A 25,492-nucleotide genomic window follows, 5' to 3' on the forward strand; every position below is an offset into this window, starting at 1 on the left:
AGAAACGCGCAAACGCTTCCAGGATTTTGGTGACTGGCGTACAGTCATTTTGAACAACATGGAAGGAGAGTGGGTCAAATAAGGACAGAAATGCGCTTTGGTATTTATTTGTGTTTCTTTCCAACATTTTTGTGCATTACATAATCACATCTCCAAAGTGAGATTATGTGCCACGGAAAAACAGGCAGCCACTGCAAGACGGGGGAATTTAGAGGGAAAAAAAGGAAAAATCTGAGAATTCTGTGTGTCCGCGAGCACGTTCTGGGCAAAACACAGAATTGTTGTGTTCAGTAACAGCGCTGGGATTCTGGGGACCTAGGCAACTCCCCACCAAAATTTATTCCAAACTTCCCTTCGTTTAGATAAGAGGAGGAGTAGTCCCCGTGCTGAGTTAGATTATTTTTGTCACACACGTTCTTAGGCTTACATCCGCCCGGGCGTACAACAGACACCTTGTGTACATGGAACAAACAGACTAAAGACAGAGGCATGAAAAAGTCTGATCAAACACACAGGGTTTCGAAGAGAAACATCAAGTTTTAATTTAGCTGCTCTAAGGATAAGAATTATCAAATATAAACTAGCTTTTCCATCTGGGGAAAAAAACCTAAGTTTAGGTGTTCCTCAGTAAAGAATCTATAACTTTCAAAAGTCATCCGGAAAAACGTGATACTAAGTGATTCAGAAACACTAACGGGAGCAAGCTGCTTTAGGGCAGCTCGGCGCAATTTTCTTGCAAGGTGCCTAAATTAAAGAAGCCGTGGCGCTGAACGTGATCTTAGTGAACTTTCAGCTCAGCGAGCTACTGAGCGCAACGTTGGTGTCATTTCCTGTAGGCCGTACATGAATTCAAAATCCGCGTAGAAATAAAAAGCTGCGCGCTCTTTCAACAGAAAATAAAAGCAGCGTTTGTACACACACAAAATCCTCAGAAAAGGCAAAACAACCCAACAACAGAATGGCACCAGCTGTTACTCTGCATAATGTGACATATAATAGTAACAGAACTAAGGTCTATTTTCAAGCCAAAATTATTTGCATTTCATGAACATGACATACTTGAAACAGAGCTGACAAGCAGTCTAGAATACCAGATGATGGATTGCTGAGAAACATAATTTTCACTTTCACAGAACCCTGCCATGCCACTAATTCTATCCCCTAGTGCTTTGCTGTAACAGTGAATTTCGCCCAAACCTACGGCCCTGAGACGCTGAATACGAATCTGTCACCGTAACTGCAGGGAGCCCCTCATCGGAAAGCTAAGGATCGCATGTGCAGGTTAATAGCTGCAGGAGCGCGCGGTACCTCTTGCACAGCCCTGGGGCCAGCACACGGCCCGGCAGCGCGCCTCATCCGCGTCCGCATCGAGTCCAAGGCAACGTTGCCTTCGCCTTCGCTTGGAGCGCAAAGAGGCCAAGCAAGTACCTAACGGCACGTCATCCAAAAGACCGGCGCACCGGTTAACCCTCCCCGTTTCAGAGGAAGATCGGCACCACTTTTCGCACTCTGTAATATTAAGGAGCGTCCCGCCGCACGTCTGTTTTACTCATCCCTTAAGAAAACCTAACCGATGAAAAAATCAGGTCTTTCACAAAAACAAAACTTAAAATGAAATCAAGTTGAAACAAAGTGAAATGATATATTAGACATTCTTGGCTTATTGCAAGAAAAAAAAAAAAAAACCCGGCCAAAAATATGACAGACGGCAAACTGTTGACCAGGGGAACGCAAAAAAGGAAACGGTAAGAGCCCATCCTTTGATATGTCTCTCAGTAAAACTTGCTTCATCTCAGCTGCGTTTGCAGGGAAAAAGACCGTTCACTATTTAGCTGTTTCCAAGATGTGCGGTTTAAAGTTCAGAGCCTGAAAAACTGTGACTACTAAAATGGATATGCCTTTTAAACTTCTGTATTTCGTTCTAATAGAATTTTAAGTGTGTATCGTACACATTCCTTAAGTCTACTCTTATTAAATGTTGATGTTAAACAGAAAGGGGAAACCATGTGCAACCAGATTAATTTATCTCCAGGGAATAAGGACACATTAATAATTGAGATAATGTTTTCATATATGTTGGAATCAAGCGTGCCTTTTCACTTCTTTATTAGAAAACACATTAAGGGAAAATTATCTCATTCTCATCAATAAGACCTAATTGCTGAGAAAGTCTCTGTTTTCTTTGCAATAACAGTAGAAAGGGATTGTTCTCATTACTTCAAAACGAAAAAAAAAAAAAAAAGATCAGGAATATTATCAAGCACTGCTGGAACAAATGCCTGTATTACCAAAGAGAGTGTTTACTTAATACACCCAGTCCTGTTTTTGTTTTAAACAAATCAAGAGTTTATTGTATTTTTATAAAATACAAGCAAACTCTGGATTGGGTAGAAGTGGGCCAAAGGGGAAAAAAAGAACTACAACTAAAAATGACTAATATTTTTGGCTTTCCGAAGGGCCGATCTTTCTGTAAGCTATAAAAAATGATCTTGGCTGATTGCTGGAGAACTCTCTAATTTCCCATGAACACCCATAGGTGTCAAGGCCTGTTGTGAGGTAATGGAATGGTATGAAATTCACTCTGAATCGCTGTACATTATGCTGCATGGATTACAGACAAAGCAAACACTGAGTGCGTGGTGGGAACACTCGTGCAGACAGACTGAAGCATATTTCCATAGCGTTGCGCTATACATCAGACGCCACGCTTCTGATGTTTCCCACAACAAAGGGAATAAAAGAAGCCGCCAAATCAGAAACGATCCTTGAAAGTCTTTGCCATAGCGCTTCTATTTCGCCGGTGCACACCGAAAACAAGCAGCTGTACACGAAGATATACATCTATCAACCTAACTTTGCGATGCTGAGGGGGAAAAAAAAATATTAGAAATCTATTTACAGGACGAAGAAAGATAACATTTCCTCTGTAAGATACATGAGGACTTACCACCGAATAACTAGTTTGTAGGCATTTTCAGGTTGACAGCTATGTTGAAAAGATCAGTGAAAAAGAATTGACCAGAGCCACAGTTTTATAAAGGGACATCGATGAGACATTCCTTTAATATTTACAGTGTTTTAAGCCACCCTCTTATACCATATAGACTAAAAGAATACAAACTATTCAAATATATACTTTCTATAGCCTGTATTTATTTTCTTAAACCAGCTTTGTAAACCCACGCACACTCTCTGATGACATTCTTGGCTATATTTCTTCTTTATTAAACATTAGTGCTTTGCTAGATAAAATGTACCAAATAGAAAGTCAAAATAAATGGGAAACGGCCAAAACTTTATGTTTAACTAAAGCTTAGCGTATGTGACTCTTGCAAACAATTTTTCTCATTAACAGAAATAATCTGAGACCCCAGCAATACCTCCTCTCCAAAATAATAAATATAGTTCTTATTTTGAAGATGATTCACTTAAAATACGCACGTGTGCGCACGCGCGCACACACACACACACACACACACACACACACACACACACACACACACACACACACACACACACACACACATTGCTCCTAGACGACAGGAAATCTGTGTTGTGCGTTAAGAGCAAAAGAGCAAACTCGCACAAAAACTCAGCTGACGCCCGTCGGTGGCCTGAATTTGGCATATACATCAGTCCTGCGTCTTATTTTTCCGTAACATCTTCTTCTTCTTTGCTCTCGGCTCTTTCCCCCTCTGCTTCTCTTGCACCTTTCCACAGTTCAGCTCTAGCCTGTGGGGCATTTTTGCAGTGGGTATTTTTTTCTCTTTCCCATTATCTGTTTTCTATCATGGTACATAAAAAATACCAATCTCTCAGCTGATCTTTTAAAACAATTTTTAATCTAAACTGAAATTAGGCTTAAAAAAAAAGGTCTATTAAAAAAAAAGCATATCAATATATGTAATTTAATGTGCATAAAACTGATTCATATCCAACGAATCAATTTTTTAAAAGACTGATAAGTAAATATTTAAGGCTAATGGAAAGTGCTCTAATTTCAATTACTTTAGCTAAATTTCAATGATTTCTGCAAGCTGAGGATCTGGCTTGCTTTTGTTATCACTTGATATTCTGTTAATTTATATAGTCTAAACCACAAAACCCCTCTTCAAAATGATAATAAAGCCTCCATCATCATCACAGAGTGTTGCATAAATATATTTGGTTAATAGCATATCCCTAAATGCTCTCTTCATAAGCAGTGGGCTCTGGCAGAAAAAGAATTAAGTCCAATTTATGAATAAACGCTATACAAGAGAAATTCGAACCCCACTGAAGGCAGCAACAAAACCCTCAATGACTTCAAGTTATCCAGTATTTTACTGAGTAGATTTACGTGTGTTCTGGGACTGATCTTTTCTCTTTCATGTGAAACTCTCTCTCTTGCCTCAATGACTCATCTCTGTAAATACTTTAAAACAAAGCCCTTGATGTATGATTATTATTGATCTGCATATAGAAAATGCCTAGGAGCTCCTGCTAATGGAAACAGGGCACCCCTATCAGGTATTATGCAAAAAAAAGAACACTGATAACCTAAATATTCACAGGTTTTCTGTGAAGGACTGCTTTTCACATCGTCTTGGCTCCGTAACACCAAATATCTTTCAAAAATCCATTCTCTCTTAATATATACCCACTGAAGACGACAGGAACGCTCTTGGCATCTTCACGGACTTTTGGTCAGGTTTCTAATCAGCTAGCATGCCCCCTTATTTTCTGAAGATTATGATTTGGTCTAAGCGAGTGGAGCTGTAAACATCATCTGCAGTTCTACGGGCAGAGTCCTGCTGACTCTCCATAGGAGCTACCCTCGCTGTCAGCGGGAGCTGCAGCCACAGAGGGCTTACAGAACGAAGAACTGACACCTCCCAGCGCAAAGCAAAGAAGAAACGAACGGCGAAAGGCAGGGTAGACAGGAGGCCATTCCTATAAACAAGAAGTGATGAAGATCCCTCATCACTTCTGCGTGTACAATAAGCATATTTTGTCTTTTCTTTCTGAACCAATACAAGACACTGTTGCTAGCATTTGTGTATAAATCATTCCTAAGCATGAAACTCCGGTGCTTCGCTTGAGACCAGTCTAAGTCGTTAGGACTAGTAATAGCCATGGATGTCCCTGTAAGGCGAAAGGAATACAACAGAGGGTCTGTGATCTCCTCCGCCACACTGCAGCCGGCGTTCATCACGAAATAAACCAAACTATCACACCCTGCACGCTTTCATATCAATCATCGGTGTTGTCCTCTCTGAGATGGTGACAAATACAAAAGACCATCTCAACGGAGAGCTAAAAGTGGCATTCACACAACAACACTGCAGGCACCACTAGGGAACGAATGAATAATCAGCGCATGACCAGAGCTGTACTAAATTGTGAACATGCGCTTACACCTTCACTGTGGGAATGGCAGACCTGGAGACTAGGCCCCTGCTCTTGTTTCAGCATCTTTATCAGACTGGTTGTAGGCCACAGTGACGGTCCCAGGATGCAATATGACATTGTAACCCATGCCTTCTACTCAAATTAAGATGACAAAGCCCATACTGTGACCTGACAGCTCCTTGAGCTATGGCTACTCAGATCAAAATATGAACATTTTTTTTTTGTTGTAACCTACAGACTTCTCTGGAAATGTCTCCGTGTTTCATATCAGAGCATCTGCAATAACCTGCTCTACTGATGCGAACCAAGTTCAGCTGTGAGGTGCCCACTGGTTTTCTGGGTACTCTTAGTGGGGCCAGTTTTCTGCTTGCACTGGCTATTGACTACACTTCCAAATTTGCTGGGTGGGCTTTTACTTAATCAGATCCTTCTTCCACTGGGATCAAACTGTGTTAGTCCTACACACAATTGCATTTGATGTCTACTTCAAAATAATCAAACGTGACAAGGAAGGAAAGGTGACGACTTACTTCCCAGAGATGCTGAGTGTTCCTGATGGCTCCTGCTTGAACCTTCTCCGGCAAGAGGAGGACTCCCTGAAAAGGCCCTATCCAGGTGCCCTGCTGGATCCGCTGCGCCGCACAAATGCCGTAGGCCAGGCCGGGCACCGTGCTAGTGCACAGACACACTTCCCGGGGCAGGTCGCGGAGCCACTCAGGGATCTCAGGTGGAGGGGCTGCTGCGGCAGCGCTGCTGGTGCCCACGAGACGGCGCAGGGAGTGGAGGGGCCCGTGCATGGGGCACTCGCCGTTGCGGTTGTCGGCACACATGTCACATCCTGGCAGGCAAAGAGGAAAAAGCACTATTAATGTGGTGCTGCCAGCTACCACCACGATCGCTACCCCAAGCAAGATCTCCTGGATTCCTCTGCTTTTCCCGTCACTTAATGGCAGCCCGATACACGTACACACCATGCCCTTTTCTATGTCGCTTCGGCCACTTTTCCTAACCTTACCAAAGCCCTTAATAAGAAATCTCAAAGGCTCCGCAGAAACCCTGCAGACATTTTGCAAGCCCAGTGCGTTCACAGACCTGCCAAGGCTCATTTATTGTGACACAGTTTTCAAGATTAATTTTTTGACTAATAAAAAGCCCATTTAAACCGTCTCACTCTTGTGATGAAGGGTTTTGTAATGTGTTTCAATGAGGCATTTTAAATCACACTCGTAATTTCTTACAAGTCTCCCTCATTTGGCTTACCACAGCTCAGCCCAAGGGTTTAACTGGAATGGGATTTAATTCGATCCTTATTCTGAAGCAACATCCACTCTACTTTACACATTAACATGTGTGTGCACGCATGTCTATCTAGAAAATAAAATAAATAAGAGAGACCCTCATGACTGACAAATTGGAACATTTACGCATGTTTGCTTGCTCATAACCTAATCTAATCTGGAAATTGCAACTAGGTGCCAAATATTCCACATCTGTAGCACATCTTTGAAATGTCTTTTTTTATTGAGCCGGGATACATGTCCTTTGCCTGTTACATGTGGCGGAGGCTAAGAACAAAAACAGCATGTCTGGTTTTGTGAACAGCTCCCATGAAAAAGACCAGTGTGCAGAAACGTTAATTTCCCTAACTGCTGTTATTAATGGATGATGTTTCTCTATTTTGGGAAGATCCAACTGTGCTTTTTCTTTTATGAGCAAAGGAAATATTGGAAGAGTGTTTCCATTACACACTATTGCACATACCATGAATGCGCAACTTCCAGGAAAATGTTTCACGCTCAGGAAACCCATTTCTCTGGAGGTAGGCTGAGTTAATATAACAATAAATCTATTGAAATAGGTTACTGTCTTCTGCACATTTCACATCTTGACCCACAATAAAGGTTTTCATATAAATCTGTTCCAGAAATACAAACAAAGGAAAAACAATAACTATACCGTAGTATTCACGCAGCAATTCACAGATCTTTCCCCTAATAATTTTACACTACCTACACCCATTCTTATAAAAATAAAGCAAAGTATTCACTATAGAGGCTGGAGCTTAGCGGTCTAAGCCACAGATTTAGCCTTGCTAGATTGCCTGTAACCACAGGTTCAAATCTCAGCAGGACTGACTCAGCTTTTCCTCTTTCCAAGGTAGATGTACTGAGGAGCTCCATGCAATTTATTATGTAGGCCTCTTTCCTATGGAGCCTTCAGAAGAAAACCTGCCTCTCTATTCAGCACAGATGGTAAAAACTGCATTTCCAAAACATGGCCTCTATTCTCAAATTTTCGGACACGCTTTCTAAGCGCTGTCACCAGCCGTTCTCATTGAAATCGTACCATAGGAAAACGATGAGCTCAGAGATACGCAGAGAGCTAGGAAGCTCCACGCAGAGGCTGGTTTCCCTAGAAATCCTCCCGCCTTTCCTCATGCCTCTCGGGAGAACACCCGCGTCCCTCACCACCGCCTTCTGCGCTCTTGACGGTCTCTAGAAAGCAGCACGGCAAGCGAGCCCGGAGGCGCGCGCCGCTCTGATGGGTGCCCCCCAAGCAGAAGGGCTGCCCACGAAACGCCCTTTCACCCCATGCGAGCCCTAAGGTGTCCCGCAGCGGCAGGGCAAGGGCAGAGGGACGAGCCCTTTGCCAGTTCTGCAACCCAACACCGGCGCAGCTCCGCGGACAAAGGCTCCTAGCGGGGACCGCTGCTTACATTGGCAAGAAGCTACCTGTTGGCTGCACACGGTTAAAGCCTTCCCTGAACAATATAATCCCCACCGCAAAACGGCCCTTTTGTTGGGTTAAGCCGCGAGTCGCGGAGGGGTTTCGCTCGCTTAGCCACGTCAATCAGAGGGGGCTAGAGAGGGAGATTTGCGGGACCCCGGGGGAAAGGTTTCTGACTAGTCCTGATAGACGTTTCTGATGCAGCAAATATTCCTACGGCCGTGAGGCGAAACAACGGACAGCAAGTACCTGCTTGGGGGGGGGGGGGGTTACTGTTGCTGTTGTTGTTGTTTCTGCAGCTAGTCTGGAAAGTGAAGTATCCCCACAACGTCTTGTCTTTCCTCTCCGAACCCAGTGATCAGGAAACCCTGCGTTTTTGGCATATCCAAAGAGCTCATGGGCTGCACTGGAGTTTGGCATGCACATCACACGGGACAGGATCCCAAAGAGGAAAAAAAGAAACAAATTGGCACGCAAGTACGCTTTAAACAAATCCGGCATCTCGCCGCGCAACTGCGAAAGAAAACATTGGACAGGAAAAGTGAGGGTTGAAAGAGAGGATGGCTAACCATGATCTCAATTAGCACCCCGGGGCAGGCCCTTGAGCGCGACCTGTTTGCACTCTGCCTGACGATCTTTTAGATGCGTAACTCTCCTCCCAACTGCCTGATTATTAATGGCTTGCTTGGAGACACCGTGTCTCTGGAGCCACTGAAATTAAACATGCCAAGGCATCTTCACGGCTCCATCCAGGCAGTTGCAGGGCATCCCGCCGCCAGATAGGCATAATTTTTCACCCGCCCAGCTTTTTAGTACCTGCCCAGAACGCGGATTTCTTCGCTTCATCCTAACGATACGTGTGCGCGAGCGCGGGCACATCGTTGTAGTTCGACCTCTTTAAGGGAAAGAGATGAAGAAATCGAAGAGGAGTATAAACGAAGCCCGTGGCCACTGTCGTTTACAGAAAGTCGCACATAGTGATACTATTTTCCACTCTCTGGAAGCGCTGGTAATGTTTTAATGCTTGGCAGCAGCAGTATCTTATCTCCTGCTGTGCTCCTTTCCCTTTGTCCTGCCAAAGCCGAAAATTTGGAAAATGGGACATCTTCTGAAACTGTTTTGGCTTATGCTTTGGGGATGAGAGGGAGGGAGTCGTTAATACTAACTAGTACTGAAATTCCTCTTCCTAGTCACATGCTTAATACATCTATCTCTAGTTTTTGTTTACTTTTCAGAAACCCACACAAATTTCCCCATGCACGGTATAAGGAGTGGAAGCCCTACGAGACACGTTTTACCTTGCTTTGACTAAAAAAGTTAGTGCCTGCCTTTCCCTTTTCTGTGACTTACTTTCATCTAACGACACTTGGCTACCCAAGCACTTTTCCACAGTGTTATACCTACAGATACATAAGCATATACATTTCAATACATACACATTTACAGACAGTCACCGTAAACAGAGGATCCCTTTGCCTCGAAGGAGAAGGGAGGCAAGTCCTTGATATCAGATGGGTAACGAAGGGAGGAGAGCTTATTTATAAAAGCAGCCTCTCTCTTGCCCTCATACTGTCTCCCCAGGAGGATCAACAGGATCATCTCTGTGGACGCTGTGAAGGTGGACGTGACGCGCTTGTTTATCACGCTACCGGAGTCGCCAAACTGGGTGGCATCCACTACAGTGGCGGGGGGAAGTTCATGTAAAAGGGATGTCGTGGGGCAAGTCCAAACTTTCCAGACGGCTGCCACACGTGCGGGGAGAGTCGCGCCGTCTCCTCCCTCCTATTCTGGCCTCAAAGAGCAGCTATGTGATGAATACAATTCTCATCCAAGGATCACCGAAATTAATTCTTCTACCGACCGTAGCAGATTCAGTCAAGCCCCAGATCAGGAGAAGAAGATGCAAGAAATGTGAGAAGAGTAAGGGATTTGCTGAAAATGGAAAAAGCAAGAACTGCAGCCAGAGCAGAGCGTCTCCTGACGAAATCAGGAGACTTAGCAGGTAAGGTCACTGGGAACGCTGTACTGCAGGCCCAAATGCAGCCAGATTTTTGGAGGAAGATCACAGTTTCTCACTTTCTATCTTCATCCTCTATAGATGGGAGGATTTAGGCAAGGAAAAAGCAAGGTGGAAAAAAAAAAGATATCCTAGTGGAGCTGTTTGCTATGGCTCTTTTGGGAGGAGCACAATATGTTACCGTTTATTTGCCTCCATAAAAATGAACACAGCGTAATGCCAGCACTGTAACTCCACGTGAGTACACTTGAAAGTACTAAACTTAAGCCAAACAAAAAGGGCTCGTCATTGCCCCCAAAACATAATAGCTTCTAAACACTTTCCAACCTAAATAATACCACTACTGCATATTTTAAAAGAAATCTGAGAGGAGAAAGCTTTTGTCAGTAAAGGTAGAGTCCAACATCGTGTTTAAACCAGCTGTAACAATAAATGAAAGAAACACATTTCGCCTCGGCAATAATACGCTTCAAAGGTGCAGTTATACTGGATACCTGCAGTTCACGGGTATTAAAGAAGGGTGGCCTCTGACCCCCCGCCTCATAATTCACCGCAAGCATGCAGGTATCCGCTATAAGCGGCCATCATTTCACACGGTATTGCCCGCTTACCCAGTATAAATCATCGGTGCCGGCCCCGCGAGCCAAAACGGAGGGTGGCTTGGGTGGGCCGGTACCGTACCCCTTTGATTGCCTGAGGGCTGGTGCTTTCCTACGGACCACGGGCTCCCCGTGCCTCAGTTTCCTCAAGAGATGAATAGAGATGAATCTCTTATTGCTGCGCAGGTGATAAATTAACCCGTTCCCCGCATGCTCGGAGGCTGCTTGAACGAGGCGAGCTTTCAGCCTCGCCTTTGGGCAGGACACGCAGATAACGCTCTCCCCTACGGGCTGCTTTTTTTTTTTTTTTTTTTTTTGCCTCAAATCCTCGCTTCTAACAAGGGGACCGGGCCGAGCCTGCTGCCCGCCGAACCGGCCCCGCAGGGCGGCGAGCGACGGCCGGCGCCGCGGGCCGGGCCGGGTGCCGGCTGCCCCCGGCGCGGTGTCCGGCCCCGGCGGAGCCCGCCCCGCGCTGGCCGCTGCCGCCGCCGCCGCCGGGAGGGAGCCGGGGCGGCAGCGCCTGCCCCCGTGCCCCGGCGGGGGTGAGGGGACCGTCCCTCCTGCCGAGCAACTTTGGGCTTTATTTCGCTCTCTTTTCGCGAAGCGAAAGGGGGCAGGGTGGAGGAGCGAGGGTTTCCCCCCCCCCCCGCTCCTGTCTTCGATTGAACGTATGAATGAATTAAATTTCCGTGTCAGGTATGAGAAGGGTAGGAGAATATTGTGTGTAGATAAACCTTGCCACCCCCTGCCCCTGAGAGACCCCCATATACAATGTAGAGATGATGAATAGGCTCTGGGAGAGGAGATCGAAGCGCAGTCCGCACTGGCTCCACTCTCTCCTACAAAACTATAGGGCAATTAATTGTGGCTTGTCCCCTCATCCTTCATCTCCTGGTGGCACGTATCGATGGAGATTACTGCTGATGGACCATTTTATCACCCTAAATAAACAGTCACCACCTTCTCTAACCTCAATCTAATATATGGCTATCTGCTATGTTTAAGGGTGCTGGGTAACTAATGATGTAAAATAGCTAAATCATATAAATTACCAACAGCCTAGGAAAAAAAAAAAGAAAAAAATCCAAATATTCCCCACACCGACCCGCTTCCCCGCACGTTATAAATACACTGTCTCCCCGAAAATTGAATGGGAAGGGGCGTGCAAACAGCTTGCTTATGCGACACACTAGTTTTACACGGCGCATTTACGACGGTGGCAGGTTGGTGCTTTGTAGCGAAGGCGGGGGAGCCGCAGGCTTGTCCTGCTGGAAGCCTCTTCCCAGCAGCGAGGGGCTCCCCGCAGGCGAGCGGCGCGGCGCGGCCCCCCAGCCGCGGCCCAGCACCTCGCCTCTTCGCCCTGCAAGAGCCCCTCCCCCGCGGCCCACAAATACCTCCTCCTCTAAAATTCAGAGCTAGGAAGGCAAACGGTCCCCAAGCCCTTGCCACATTACCAGGGATTTAACGTAATCCCTTTCACTTCCCTGGGAGTAAAGACCGCAAGGCCCTAATTAGCTATGTATTTTTTTCCCCCCTAGTAAACCCCTTTCCATTTAGAGCAATTATATGCAGGCATCACACTTAACCCGCAGCTCCTCCGCGGGCTCGCCCCCCTCTTTTCCCCCAGACCGCGCCGTTTTAACTGATATCCGACGACCAAGGCGCTCCTCCGCGGAGACACCGCCGCCACTCCAGCCGTTTTCGGCCGCGCCGGGCCCGGAGCCGGCAGCGGGGCCGAGCCGGCGGGGGAGCCGCCGGCGGCTGCCGGGCCCCGGCTCAGAGGCACGGCGGAGCCCCCGGCCCGGCAGAGCTGGGCCGTCCGCCCGAAAGCGCCCCAAGTCAAGGGCCAAGTTTCAAGGCGCCTCTTCCACGGGCGAGCGTCTTCCCGCGGCGGCGGATTCCCACTCGGGAGCGGGGCAGACGTGACCGGCCCTGGCCGAGGATGGGGGTGCTTAGGGGTCGCCCGGGAAAGCGAGCAAGCCTGCGCTGCCCTGGGAGCGTCTCGCTCTTTAGCGAAGGACGTGCATCTAGAAGTAAAACCGGAGAAACACGCAGCAGCGAGGGCCTTTCCCTCCCGCATCGGCAGGCTACCGAAGTTTAAGGCCGAGCCGGGAGCCCTCAGCGCCGCGCTGGGCAGAGAGGATCGGGCCCTGCCGGGCTGGGCGGCTCTCCTCGCCCTGCTCCGGGCATGTAAAGCGCCTCCTCGCCCGCCTTGGCGTTTCGGTGCGTTTATTCGGAGCTAAAAATTCAGATGAAAGCAAGCAAGCAGAACGCAGATTAAAGCCCGTCACTTCTCACCTCATCTACAGCGCAAGCCTCCTTTCCCTCAAGCAAGCACCTCCATCCAGTGCAGCACACGCAAGGCAGGAAGGAAAGTGGCTGAAGACCACGTCTGCCCAAGGACTCCCTGCGTGGTTCCCGAGGCGCTCGGAGACCGTGCCCAGCTCACCAGGCCGGGGCCGAACAGCTTGCTTTTCTACGCGTCTGTCCGTGAAAGCGAAGGGGCACGGTACGGACTGTAATTCCCGCGCTCCTTTCTCACTTCGTCTTCGGGTTCCCCCCCCCTTTATTTTTAAGGACACGTTGCCCGAAGCAAAACACGCCTAGATCTCAGAAGGCTGAAACACTCGCTCGGGATAAAAGTTCTGCTCAAAGATAGCTTAAAAAAAAAAAACCCGCTAGAGCAAAAGTTGCTCAGCAAACAAAAATCAATGACAAGAGTTTTTAGATATGAAAAAAAAGGGGGGGGGGGAAGAGGAGCGAGCGCCCTGGCCGGGCTCTGCCCCGTCCCCCGGCGGCGAGCGCCGCTCGCCCCGGCGCACAAGCCTCCTTTGTGCGAGCGCCGCGGCCCTTCAGCGGAATCCACCTTTAACAGGGCGAGGAGGAAGAAACCGCGCAGACTTCGCCAGCGACTCTGCAGCGTGCCGTTATGCCGCTCACTCCCTAGAAAACGCTTCCCGCTCCCCCACCCCAACCGCTTTTTTATCTTCCTTTCTCTTTTTAAAACCTTTATCTCGCAGATTTACGGAGCTGCTCCGAGAAGTAAAACATGTATTGTCTGAACAGTTTGGTTGGCGATTAAAAGTGCATTTCAGATTCCATTAAGGGCATGTAATTTATGAGATCACGTTTTCTGCACCGAGAGGAGAAAATACACTAGTACTTTTCATTACAGGGCAAAATTAAGCATAAAGAAGTCGCTCGAAACAAACTTGGTATCTAACACAGAAAGATTTTCAATGTGAAGAAGGGGGGGACGGGACACCCAACAAACTCTGCGTCAACTTTCCTCTTGCTCTTTAAGATGAATGCACAAGCGCTAAGGCGACCCTAGCATCCACGCAGTTTCATTGCTACACAACAGAGTTTCATGGACACTTTCAAAACAAACTCCATCGCTGAAATGAAATTAAACGAATCTACGTTTTGCTTGGGGGTGTGCTTACGGTTTTGGGTGTCGTTTGCCCGTTCAACAGCCTTCCTTAAATAGGCATTTCGGGGGGGGGGGGAAGAGAACAGAAATAAAGAATTTTAGGAAACTCTAGGATAAGAGAGGGTGTTTCAAGGAACGGAAAAAAGTGCACAAGCTAAAGGCGTCTTCCAGTGTTTTAACAGGGCTAGAGCTGTGTGTTCACATTGTTAGTAATAAATTTGATGAATTAATAGAGTTAATCTAGTTATTTTCACCCCGAGATTTTCCTCAGCTGTGTACTATCTACAGAGACAGGAACAAAAGACAGGCGGAACTAATTTCTAAAAATCACCCCCCCCCAACCGATACAGATGTTAAATAATCGGGGCGTTGCCCCCCCCGCCCCAAAAAAAACGATAACTGGCAACCCCGGGATTAAATGCCTCCTAACCACCACGTACAAAATGAATTCTGACAGTCAGACAGACGAGCTTTTTCCTCTCGAAAACCAGTTCGCTTTTCGTCTTAAATGACCGTGTCACACTTTTCAGTAGGGATGAAAAATAAAACTAGCAAGGTGTTAACAAGGTCTGAAAGGCAAACGATACTCCGAGATGAGAGGAAGGCGAACTTCGCCCTAGCCCTTCTGATGAAAACTGCAACTTTTCTCCTGCCCAGCGCAGTGGAGTAATTGATTGTTGGGGACAGAGCGAATCCCGGGCTTCCCAGGCGGGAACTGAGCGAGAAAAGCAAGGCGAGAGAGGACCCGTTCTGCAGCAAGCGGCTATCGCCCCGTTCCTGAATGCATTCTCCTAGCCGACCCTCCGAGAGAAATCTACCCCCAACAGCCAGCCTGGTGAAGTCCGCCTTCCAGAGGAGGACTCGGGGCTCAGGCAAGAAAAGGCGCTGTTACCCAGGGGTTACCACCCGGCTCCAGAAAGCATCCGTACGCGAAAGCATCTCCAGGGTGGGAAGAGCGGGGCAGAGGATGCTTCCGGGGCAGCGCGGCCAGGGTGCTGAGCGCAGCGCCCCAGCTCGGAGGGTCCCCTCGGCTCGCCCGCAGTGGGGCCGGCCGGGGGGCTGTGGGGGGGGCGGCACGATACGTACGGTTGTTGGGGTCACTGGTGTGCTGGTTCAGGGGGATGATCTCCATGCGCTGCTGCCCGTACAGGTAGTAGTCCAGCTCCTCCGCCGTGCAGCGGAAGCGGGCGGCAGCGCGCTCGCCGCATTTGCTGCCGCCGCCGCCCGCCCCGCACAAGTCCTTGCCCGGCAGGGGAGCGGGCGCCCCCCCGGCCGCGGGCTCGGAGCTCTGCAGCGGTGCGAAGACGGGGATCTGCGCCACGGGCAGCGAGGCCAGCCCGGCCAGGGAGGCGGCCGCCGCCGCGGCGACGGCGGCGCAGGAGGAGGTGGAGGAGGAGGACGGGGTGGACGAGGAAGAGGAGGAGGAGGCGGAGGACAGAGAGGCCGGGCGCTGGCGGAGGCTGTCAGCCGGCGGCTCGGCTCGCTCGGGCGGCTGGAGCTGGGCGAGGGCCCCGCTGCTCTTGAGCTGGCCGCTCTGCGGGAAGAGCTGCTGCCAGTGCTGCAGATAGGCGGGATCCACCTTCAGGAACGCGGATCCGCCGGGATCGCCGGGCTTCAGCATCGCCGCTGCCTGCAGAGCGGGGAGGGAAGGGGAGAGCGGCCGTGAGACCCCCGCCCCGGCCGGGCGGCCCCGGCGAAGCCCATGCTGGAGACCGCGGCGCACGCGTGGGGCTCCCGGCGCCGGCTCTCCGGGGGCGGCAGCGTCCTGGCCCCGCTTCCTCGCCTGTGCCAGGCTCGGCAGGAGAAAAGCTCGGCTCCAAGCGCCCGAAACGCACTTAGTGAGCGAAGTGACAAAGCCTCGCCGCGGCCGCCTTCCCCACAGCTCGGGCTGCGCTGCGCTGGGGCAAGGTGGCCCGGCCAGCCCCTTCGCTAGTGACTTGAGACCCAGCCGCCCCCAAAGGCGCGCCAGCTCACCCCGTCCCTGCGGACCTGCCCGCCCGCGCGGCCTCTCCTTCTTGCTCCTCTCCCTCTCTCCCCGGGAACAAGCAACTCCCAAAGTTCACAACAGAGAGAAGGAGGAAACTTCATCCCTCCGCCCCGTACACGCGCAAGTCTCTTCTCTCCAGCAGCTCCTGCTTTCCAAGCCAGCCTTTATAGAAAGGGGACACGGCCCGGCGGCGGCGGCAGCATCCCCGGGCCACTCTGACCGCGGCAGCCCCAGGGGCGGCCGGGCGCCCCGGCCCGCGGCTCCCTTACCTGGGCAGGGTGCGCAGGGGCGGGCTGCTGCGCGGGGGGCGGGCGCGGCGCCGGGAGCCTTCAAGTCGGGCGAGGGTGGTGAGAGGGGGCTTTTCTTGTCTTTGTTCACGGGGAAGCGGGGTTACCCCCTTCCAGGTGGCGGGGCCGCGAAGCCGCTTAGATCCGAGCCGCCGGGCTCCCTCTGCCGTGGCTGTGCATCGCAGGCGCGCTCGGGCTCTTTGCTCAGCTCTCTGGCAGACTCCGGGCTAGACACGTGGGTTTTACGACAGCACAAAATACAAGTGTGTGTGTGGTGTCTACGAGAGGGCGGGGAGGGAGCGGGAAGTTACCAGTGAGCCTGAGCATAGAGCCCCTTTTTTTTTTTTTTTTTTTTGGTAACCTCCCCCACTTTGTTCCTTGCTGCGTTTTTAAAGGTGTTCCTTTCATTCCTCCCTCCCTCCCTCCGCAGCCTCTCGCAGCACCGCTCCCCGCAAGCGCAGGGCTGTACCCGCGCGGAGGGGGGAACAATGGCCCGGCGCCGTCCCGAGGCGGAGCCGCGCCGGTGCCGCTGCCGGCCCGCGGGTGCGAGGAGCGCGGCGGCGGCGGCGGGGAGCCGAGCGCCTCGCAGTTCTGCGGCGGCGGCAGCCCCGGAGGGAGCCCGCTGCTCCCGGCGGCGGCCGCTCCTCGGACGGCCTTGCCTTTTCTCCTTCGGGGCTAAGGTGCGCTGCCGAGCCCTTCCCGGTCCGTTTCGCGCTTCTCACACAGGTCCTACGTACCTACTTTACTTCTTTTGGTTGCTGGGCTCACCTACCTCCCGCTCCCCTCGGCTACCTAAGACCTGCCCCAAGAGCTCCCAACACGGATGAGGAAACTCATTGCTCCAGAATCTCCTTCTCCTGTAACCTTGTCCTCTCGAGCACCAGCAAGTCTCTCTCCTCCTCGCTATACTCAAGTCACAGCACAAACCAAGAGCTATGCAGAGGGAGATGCAACCTACGGCGATAGACTTTTAATCTCTAACTACTTTTTTGTTTTTTTCTCCGCTTAGCTTAATATTGGGCTTTTTCCTCCCCTCTACTCAGCTGTTGAGAAAGGTCACATACCAATGAGCATTTAACAGGTTCTTCAGTTTCTTTCCTGCATCGCATGAAAAACTAGACAAGCGCTATCATTTGTCTTACATATATCACATGTATATAGTAGCCTATACATTTAAGACAAAATATTTACATAAAGTGTTTATATCGTCAAAACATCTCTCGAGTGTGAACAAAGCCTCCGCTGTTAGATGTCACACCGCCACTACGCGCACACACGCTTACAAACACAACGTGAGCGCATTTAAACAATTAATGCCATCTCCCCCCACCACCACCACCCGCTTTCCAGTTATTTCTTTCCCACCCACCCTTCATTCTCGCAGAGCCTGGGAAAGCTGCTGCTGTTTAGATTTTGTCTGTGTCTACGGCAGGACATTTTAACACAAATTTGAACAAGAGCTGAGGCAAAAAATGTTTTGACTGGCGTCACTTGGACAAGGTCATCCGTCATCTGCTGTATAGATTGATAACACCTAAGTTAAAGGCAAACACAAGTAGGAAAACCCCCTGATTTTTATGGGTTGTAAAGCTAGCTATAAAAACCTTCTTACTGTCTTTGATCAATGCTGTTGTGTCAGATATAATGAATTTTCAGTCCTCTCGCTCTACTGATCAACTTTTAAAAAGTTCTGAAACACTGCGATTTAGCAGGGGGACAGCGGTGTAGGTTGGGAGACTTCTTAGCACCCTCATTAGCGTGTGTCTAAAACGCTGGTGGAAATACAGACCGGCGTATGGGGGCTCTAGGTTTTCTGTTTGCACTGCATTAATTCACTATCTCACTCGGCGCTAGTTCTTTCCTGGTAATATTTTTATTCCAGCCCCTCCGTTTGCTTTTATTTTGTTTTTTAATTTGCACCTCTGAATTATTATCGTTTTCATTACCGGACACCTTTAAAAAATACTAAATTGCTTTTAGTGCTAGCAGTCTCTAAAAATTCGTTTCACGCTGGAAAAACGTGATGAAGTGGGGAAAAGCTCCCAGCTAATGGGCTTAAGTGCATTGTCAATATCTGCATTTGCCTTGAGTTGTTAACAGAAATATTCCACGTGGGTTCATATTAGGAGGACTTTAATCCGTGACTGCAAAAAAAATCGCCTGGGATTTTTACAGCGAGAAAAAAAGTATCACTTCGGGTGACCAAGGTGGCAGCCTGAAATTTATAGAGCCTCTAAGCGAGCACGTCCGCACTGGGATCAAGCCCTCCGGAGGCAGGCGGGGGAAAGGACGAGCGGCGCTGCCCGCTCTGCCCCCACGGCCGGCGCCGGCGGGCAGCGCGGCAGCCGCGGCCGGGAGCCCGCTCGCCCTGCCCCGAGGCCGCGGCCCCGACGGGGAGGCAGCCCGGCAGCCCCGGCCGCCTCTGCCCGTCGCTCAGCCCCGGCGAGCCCCGTCGTTGGGTTTCGCTCTTTGACGAGCAGGTCGGAAGGACGCGGTCCGACGGCCGCCGTGCGCCGGCTTTGCTCGACGGGCGCGGGCGCGGGGGCGCCGGAGGAGCGACGGGCCAGCCCCGGCGCCCAGCGGCAGCGGCGAGAGCGCGGCTCCCGCTGCGGAGGGCTGGCGGCGAAGCAGAGAGAGACCCTGCCCTCCTCTCGGCCTCGGCGGGACAGAAAACCGAGCGCTGCTCCGGCCTCAGCACAGTAACGGCACCGCGGCCCTTCCACCCGCGCCGAAAGAGCAGGAGCGAGCGGATCCGCCAGCCCCGCGCCGGCTGCCGCCAGCCCTGACCTCCGCTCTCGCCTCCCCAGGCAGACTGGGCTGTGCGCGTCCCTTCTGCCTCTCTACCTCCCCCCACCCCACCCCGGTTTGTCTAGGGTCTATGTATTATTATTTCTCTCCCCCTCCCTCCCCAACACCCGGATGTGACTTCTGTGGGTAAAGATGCAGGGAAAAAAAAAAAAAAAAGAGTTTTCTACTGCCCACCCCTTCCCCTGCTCCCTGGCTTTTTCATTATTTAGAGGACGAGCACTGAAACAAATCACATTGACCGTTTAGAAAGCGATCAAACCTTTATAAAAATCCATCGCCTGCGAATCGATTGGTGAAAATTTGCTAGGAATTTGTTCAAAAGAAATAAATAAGGAGGGTAAGTGTATTAAATGCAAAGGGGGAACACGGTGGTGTTTTTCTTCATTGATTAATGACCTCTAAAATAAAACAAGCGGGAAGAGGAGCCAAGATCGATAAATTAACTACCCAAATTCATCATTTTCCCTGGGATTTCTTTTTCTTTTTTGGTAAATAATCCTTAGGAAGGATGTCTGCCTCTTCGAGAACTTGAGCGTTTTATTTTGGGCGGGGAGTAGAAAAGGGAGCTAAACTCCTTTTGGGAAGGGATCGGATCGGGGACACCCTATCTGATTTCGTTTGACACACAATTAAAAAGTTTGCCTTTCATATTAATTAATTCTCCTGATCTGGGGAAGACAAATGGTCGGCTACCTCTGACAGGAGTCCGATAAAGGATTCAGCAGCTTTCCTTCTCGCCCTAGGCGTCTCCTCGTTCCGGTTTTAAGGTCATGAGCAGCTGAGTTAATAATTCATTAATATAGACATTTATTCAGATGGGATTCCCGGAGATTCACGCTCCCTTACATCTCATCGTTGGGCTTCAGTTTCCCTTGAAGAGGAGAGGGGGGGGGAGGAGGAGGAGGCACGGAGGAAGGCTCTAAACAATACGTGCACCCATTTCCACAGGGCGGTTGCCAGGCGGTGCCGCCAGGGCGAGCCCGCGTGGGGCAGGTCAGCCCGCCCGCCAGAGCCCCGCTGGCCGGCGCGCTGCCCGCCCCGCTCCGCGCCGCCGAGCGGGGGCAGCGCCGGCGGGGCCTGCCCGGGCCGCGGCGGCGGCGGGGCCGGCCTGGCGGCACTCGCCACCTCCCGAGCGCTTCCTGAACTGAAGCCAGGCGCTTCCCTCCCCCTTCTCCTTCCCCAACGAAATCCTAAATCAGAAAGCGACCACACCGCCGCCCGCCCGCCTAAACCCGACCAAAAAAGCTGTTTTGCCCCACGCCCGCCCACCCTCCCACTCACTGACAGCACGTCCCCACGGTCGGGCAAGGGCCGCGTTGGGCCCGTCGTGGCAGGCAACACGGGCGGGCTGGTACGAAAAGAGTCGCGGCGCCGGGGCCGAGGGAGAAGCCCCGACTCGCGCGCCGGCTGCGTGGGACTCCTGCACCCTCACGGCGCTCAGGTGAAGGAGTACGGCCCACGGCCGCGCGCCCACCGACACGCCTCCACCGCGCGCGGCCCCCAGCAGGGCGTGCGCTCGGACCGCTCTCCCCCCCCCCACCACCCCCGGGAGAGAAACGGGAGGAGGGCGGGACACGCGCGGCGCCCCACGCCCCGCGGGGCGAGAGGTGGCTCCCGACGCGGCCTCTGCCGTACGCCAAGCCGAGGGGGCTGGAGAGAGGCGCTTCAGCGCACCTCGCGCCCTCTGCCCGCCCGAGGAGGAGGAAGGGCAGCCCCCCGCCCTAACCTGCGCTCCCTGCCTCGGGGGGAGCCCCCGGCTCCGACCTCAGCGCGGCCAGCTCACCCCACGGGCCCTTCTCGCCTTGCCCGGAGCTTCCCCGGGGAGGGCTGTGGGAGAAAAGCGGCTGCGGGTGGGGGAAGAGAAGGGGGCCACGTCGACAGCGCGGGGCTGTCCCTGGTGCCCTCTCCCTGCAGGGGTTAACGTGATGCAGACGCTGGGCCCCTGGTCGGGCCCTCTCTGTGGGGTATCCCAGGGATGAAGGGTCCCTCCAAGAACGGGATGGAGACCCTGCCTTGGGAGCAGCTAGCAAGAGGCTGCCCGAGGAGTCTGCAGGCCGTTGCTTTGGGGAGGAGAAGAAGCACCTGCCCGCATGGTCCTGGACTGAGATTATTAAATGATTTGCCAATGGCCACCAAGCAGATGCCAGCCAGACAAATAATGACTTTCTGCCACTATTGACCTGATACGGATGTGAACTAGTGACCTTTGAGGTGATGCGCTCTATAGTCTATTACCAATTCCCCGAGCCACCGCATCCCCCTAACAGACAGATTCAAATATTTATGTCCATCAACAAAACAAACTCTGCTCCAAGCAAGGCATGCTGCAGACGGGAAAAGAAAAGGAATCATTCAGTTGTAAAGACCAAGTAAAAATATGTCAGAGAACAAAAAAAGTTGAATTAAAGCATGTCAAATTTGGGTTAATTTCATTCCTCCTTTTCACATCCCCTCTGAAAGAATTCTCAGTTAGGTGAGAATTAGGTTAACCATTCAAATCTAGGCTTTGTTTGGGGGGCTTTTCTTTCTTTTTTTTCTTTTTTTTTTTTTTTTAAACCAAAGACCCAGTCTAATACTATTCTATAATACAGTATATTTGCTAAGAAGAAAATTCAGGGAGATTTTCCAGACAGGATTATACAATTTAAAATCTTATCCTCTGGATCATAACAAGATTAATAGGCATAAAGAATATTGATATCTTTAAGCATGATTAGTGATTTCTGGATTCCTGCATTGCTGAGTGCTCATTTTTATATGCCTTTCCTTCACCTGAGTTTCAGAAGTGATACGAAGGAGCGCTCTGAAAAGCAGGCCCCCTTTACAGCGTGTAACGTCGGGCTTCCCAAAACAAAGGCACTCAACGTTTTGAATGCTTAAGCAGCACTGGGTGGCTATTTCAAACAGCAAAACATAGTCTAGAAAGTTTTCCTGTACTTTAGCTATAAATAGTTCTCATAAATACGGAATCTATTAAATGCGATTGTTTGCATATGACACTAGAATGATAAGGTCTGGACAAAACTCAAGACTAGTAGCATTGCAACGGTTGATATTGTCATGAGAATGCCACGGTTTTACCACAAAGTTTATAGAAATAAATAAAAATCTTTTTTCCCCCCCCGCCCCCATTTTGGCTTAGAGTTGTAATCACAACTTAATGTTTTTTTAGCAGAAAAACCTCACAATTTAGATTTCCAGCATAATAACTGCTTTTTCACAATGTGCACTTTTCTACCAGTTTTTTCTAGGTCCATACTCTGGTGGTTTTATTTTCATAAGTCACCAGTGAATATATTGACAGTGAAAGGAAAAAGAATGACAGCCCTGGTGAACAAAGTTGCCTTCACCGCAGGGACCATGTCTTCCTCTGTCTCATGCACCATGTCGTAAAAGGCTGCACACGCATGTCTGAAATACCTACCCTGCTAATATTGTTTGATTTTGATGGACTCCTGCAGGTAGGTGATCTTTGCTCCTTCGTGTTAGAAGTTTCACAGAACGACTAGTATAGAGTGGAATAGTTTATTCAGAATAAGCCCATATATGGGACTTATTCCAGTAAGCCAAATTCCAGAATACAAGCGCTCATTCTGATATCATTATTCAAGAATAGCTATTTTGGTAAACTTCCATGTGTAGGTCTCTGGTCTCTTTTGGAAGAGAATACGTGTGCGGCGGACTGAACAACTAACCCTGCAAGGAAATTGTGAGCTGTAATCTTTTTGTTGATCTGTGTCCAGCGCGCGCGTCTGAATTCAAAATGGCTGTGCAAAGCGTATTGTGGAAAACGCCTGGTCACCTCTAGCATCAGGCAGAGCCTTGGGCGACTAGGGCAATACGAATAAATAGTACCTGACGACCAAGAGAATTCCCCTACGTAAATGAATTAAGCTGAACAGCCCATAAGATGAACAGTCAAGCAGAAGTAGCTAATGAGCAATTTAAAGAATGAAAAAATTGCAGGAGAGTTCTTTCGACTCCACAGCCGTTCCTTTGGTTCAGTTCCTGATGCTTTATCAGATGAATTTTTTGCTTCAGCTCTTTGCTTGACTAAGTATTTCCTGTAACGTTATCGAGAACTATAGGTTAATGGGAACCGAAGTCTAGAGTCTAGTCCAGAAATTTCGGTTGTTCAAAGAATATATGACACAGATAAATCAACTGGCTTTTCAACTGAGAGCAATGGTATTCCAGTTGGCAACTTTTTACAGCAGAGCTTACCTTCTAACATCTTCCAGAGTGACTTATTCGTGGCAAGGAAGCCAAAACTAAAATGGCTGATGTAAATTGCAAATACGTGGAACAACCATATGCCTTAGGCTAGAAACCTACTGTGAAATTCTGCACTCTTCCATTTTGACTACCAAGCAGCAGTTTTCCTAGTTTTCTGTTTCCCTTCTGACAACCAGACAGGCCGTATTATTTCACTTTGTGCATGTGTGCTAAATCTATACTCGGAGCTAACTCCCCCGTTTGGAGAAAACAAGCAGGTTCTCTGTATCCTGTCAACCTGCAACCCTCTCAGACACGCATGACTTTATGGGCTATTCCACATTTCAGCTAGAATAGGTTAGCTATTCTGCCACACTGGTGATGCAAGTACTGTTTCTTGGGTTTAGAAAGAAGAAATAGAAACTCCGAACTGGAAGGAAACGCTTTGGCCACTGAATTCAGTATACTGCAATTCTAGACAGTTATATAAACAGCTGTTAGGTCCAGAAAGATTTAAAAGAACATCCCTTCTGACTACTGCAAGCTGTAGGAGCCCTACCCTCTCCTGCTTCTCCCAAACAGTATACTGTAATAAACTGGAGACTTATAGTACAAAAGGTGAAACAATTCTCCCAAATACAACGTGCCATAGGTAAAGAGCTGAAAAGACCAAGGACACCGGTAGGGCTATGGGCCTCTGCACTGGGAAAGGAATTTGTCAGGTGAAAACATCCAGGGAACCTTAGAAAGTGAATAGCCTCCCACAGAACAGAGGAAATCAAAACGTCTCCAGTGGTCCAGTGATAGCCACAGGGAAAGGTTCCACTAGACCAAAACGTAATGGTCAGTTTTATCTCAGAAAAGTAAGAAAGCCTTGGCCAGATAACACTGAGATCCTCCAAGGTACTAGGCACATCAATGCACCTTTAGCTATTTCTGAATCTTGAAAGAATGAGAAACAAAAATTGTATCTCAAATCACTATCTTGCATTAAGGAAAAAAAAAACCCCACACAAACAGACAACTCCCCTCCTTTACAGTGTTTATAGAGACAATGCAAAGCAAAAGGAAGGTGGAGCTAGCTTATAACAGTTGGGATCAGGTAACATCCGTGCTGGCAGTTTGGAATAAGCAGTGAGAAAAATCAAGGGTTAAACTTCAAACAACAACCTCTAAAACTCCATCTAACTTCTTGGCAACAAAACAACGCGTGCAGGAATGCTGGAAGACAGAGCAGCAGGGACTTAGGCACTGCCTATCCAGGCCCTTGCTGCTACCACGCAAACTGTCGACAGAACAGCTAGCAGCTATGATGGATATACAGAAGGAACTCGAGCAAAATGTGAAGACTCAGACGGCATTCACTACCGCTCCGTGCGGATGACTGGGTGAAATGGCATGAACACAAGCTTAAGCTCCTGTCTGACAACCAGCATCACCAGCATCTCACGTCTTTAATCTAACACATATCAGAGTCACTGGCTAAACCACGCTCACTTGCAAAGAGTGTCAAATCTATATGCGTGATTTATTACCTGCAGCCACTGCGATCACTGGACTTCGGTTCCTCCCCAAAGCCGAGAGCAAACCTTGGAATTCTGTTCCTCCCACATTCCACTTCTGGTAAGCAAACAGTTCCTCCAGCAAAACGAGTGGGTATCTCCTCCCAGATAATCCCAAAAAGGATTACCATTACTGCTTTTGTTCAAATGAGAGAAGCCTACTACAGGGATCGGAAGATATATTGTTCAGACCCTCACAATAGCACAGACGGAAGGCCTTCCTGTTTCGCAAACTATGAAATGTGATTTTCTAATGTTCTTTTATATTAGTTACTTAATTTATAGTATGAGAAAGTGCACCCAAAAACAGGTTTTACAGTTTATACATACTCTGCCATTTATGAGAGAACATGTTAGTAGTAAGGTACCAGTGTGTCATATTTTCATCACTTAACCACACTTAAAGAAGAAGATGGTCCAAGAGGAACTTGTAAAACAACTTCCGCACTCTACAGGAAAGGCATTT

The 25,492-nt window shown here is 49.6% G+C and overlaps 1 protein-coding gene across 1 annotated transcript in view; it reads right to left on the reverse strand.

The window, feature by feature from the left end:
* The window catches only part of LOC104150296 (putative histone-lysine N-methyltransferase PRDM6), a 79,792-nt gene extending 63,454 nt beyond the window's left edge, over window positions 1-16,338 (reverse strand). Inside the window, exons 1-3 of the mRNA XM_068928565.1 lie at window positions 16,142-16,338; window positions 15,254-15,797; window positions 5,922-6,229 (exon numbers count right to left, since the gene is read on the reverse strand). Coding sequence (XP_068784666.1) covers window positions 5,922-6,229; window positions 15,254-15,797; window positions 16,142-16,255 — 966 coding nt within the window. The 5' untranslated portion in view covers window positions 16,256-16,338. The remainder of the gene's footprint in view (window positions 1-5,921; window positions 6,230-15,253; window positions 15,798-16,141) is intronic.
* Between the last annotated feature and the right edge of the window lie 9,154 nt (window positions 16,339-25,492).

This window comes from Struthio camelus, chromosome Z, assembly GCF_040807025.1.
Source record: "Struthio camelus isolate bStrCam1 chromosome Z, bStrCam1.hap1, whole genome shotgun sequence".
NCBI lineage: Eukaryota > Metazoa > Chordata > Aves > Struthioniformes > Struthionidae > Struthio > Struthio camelus.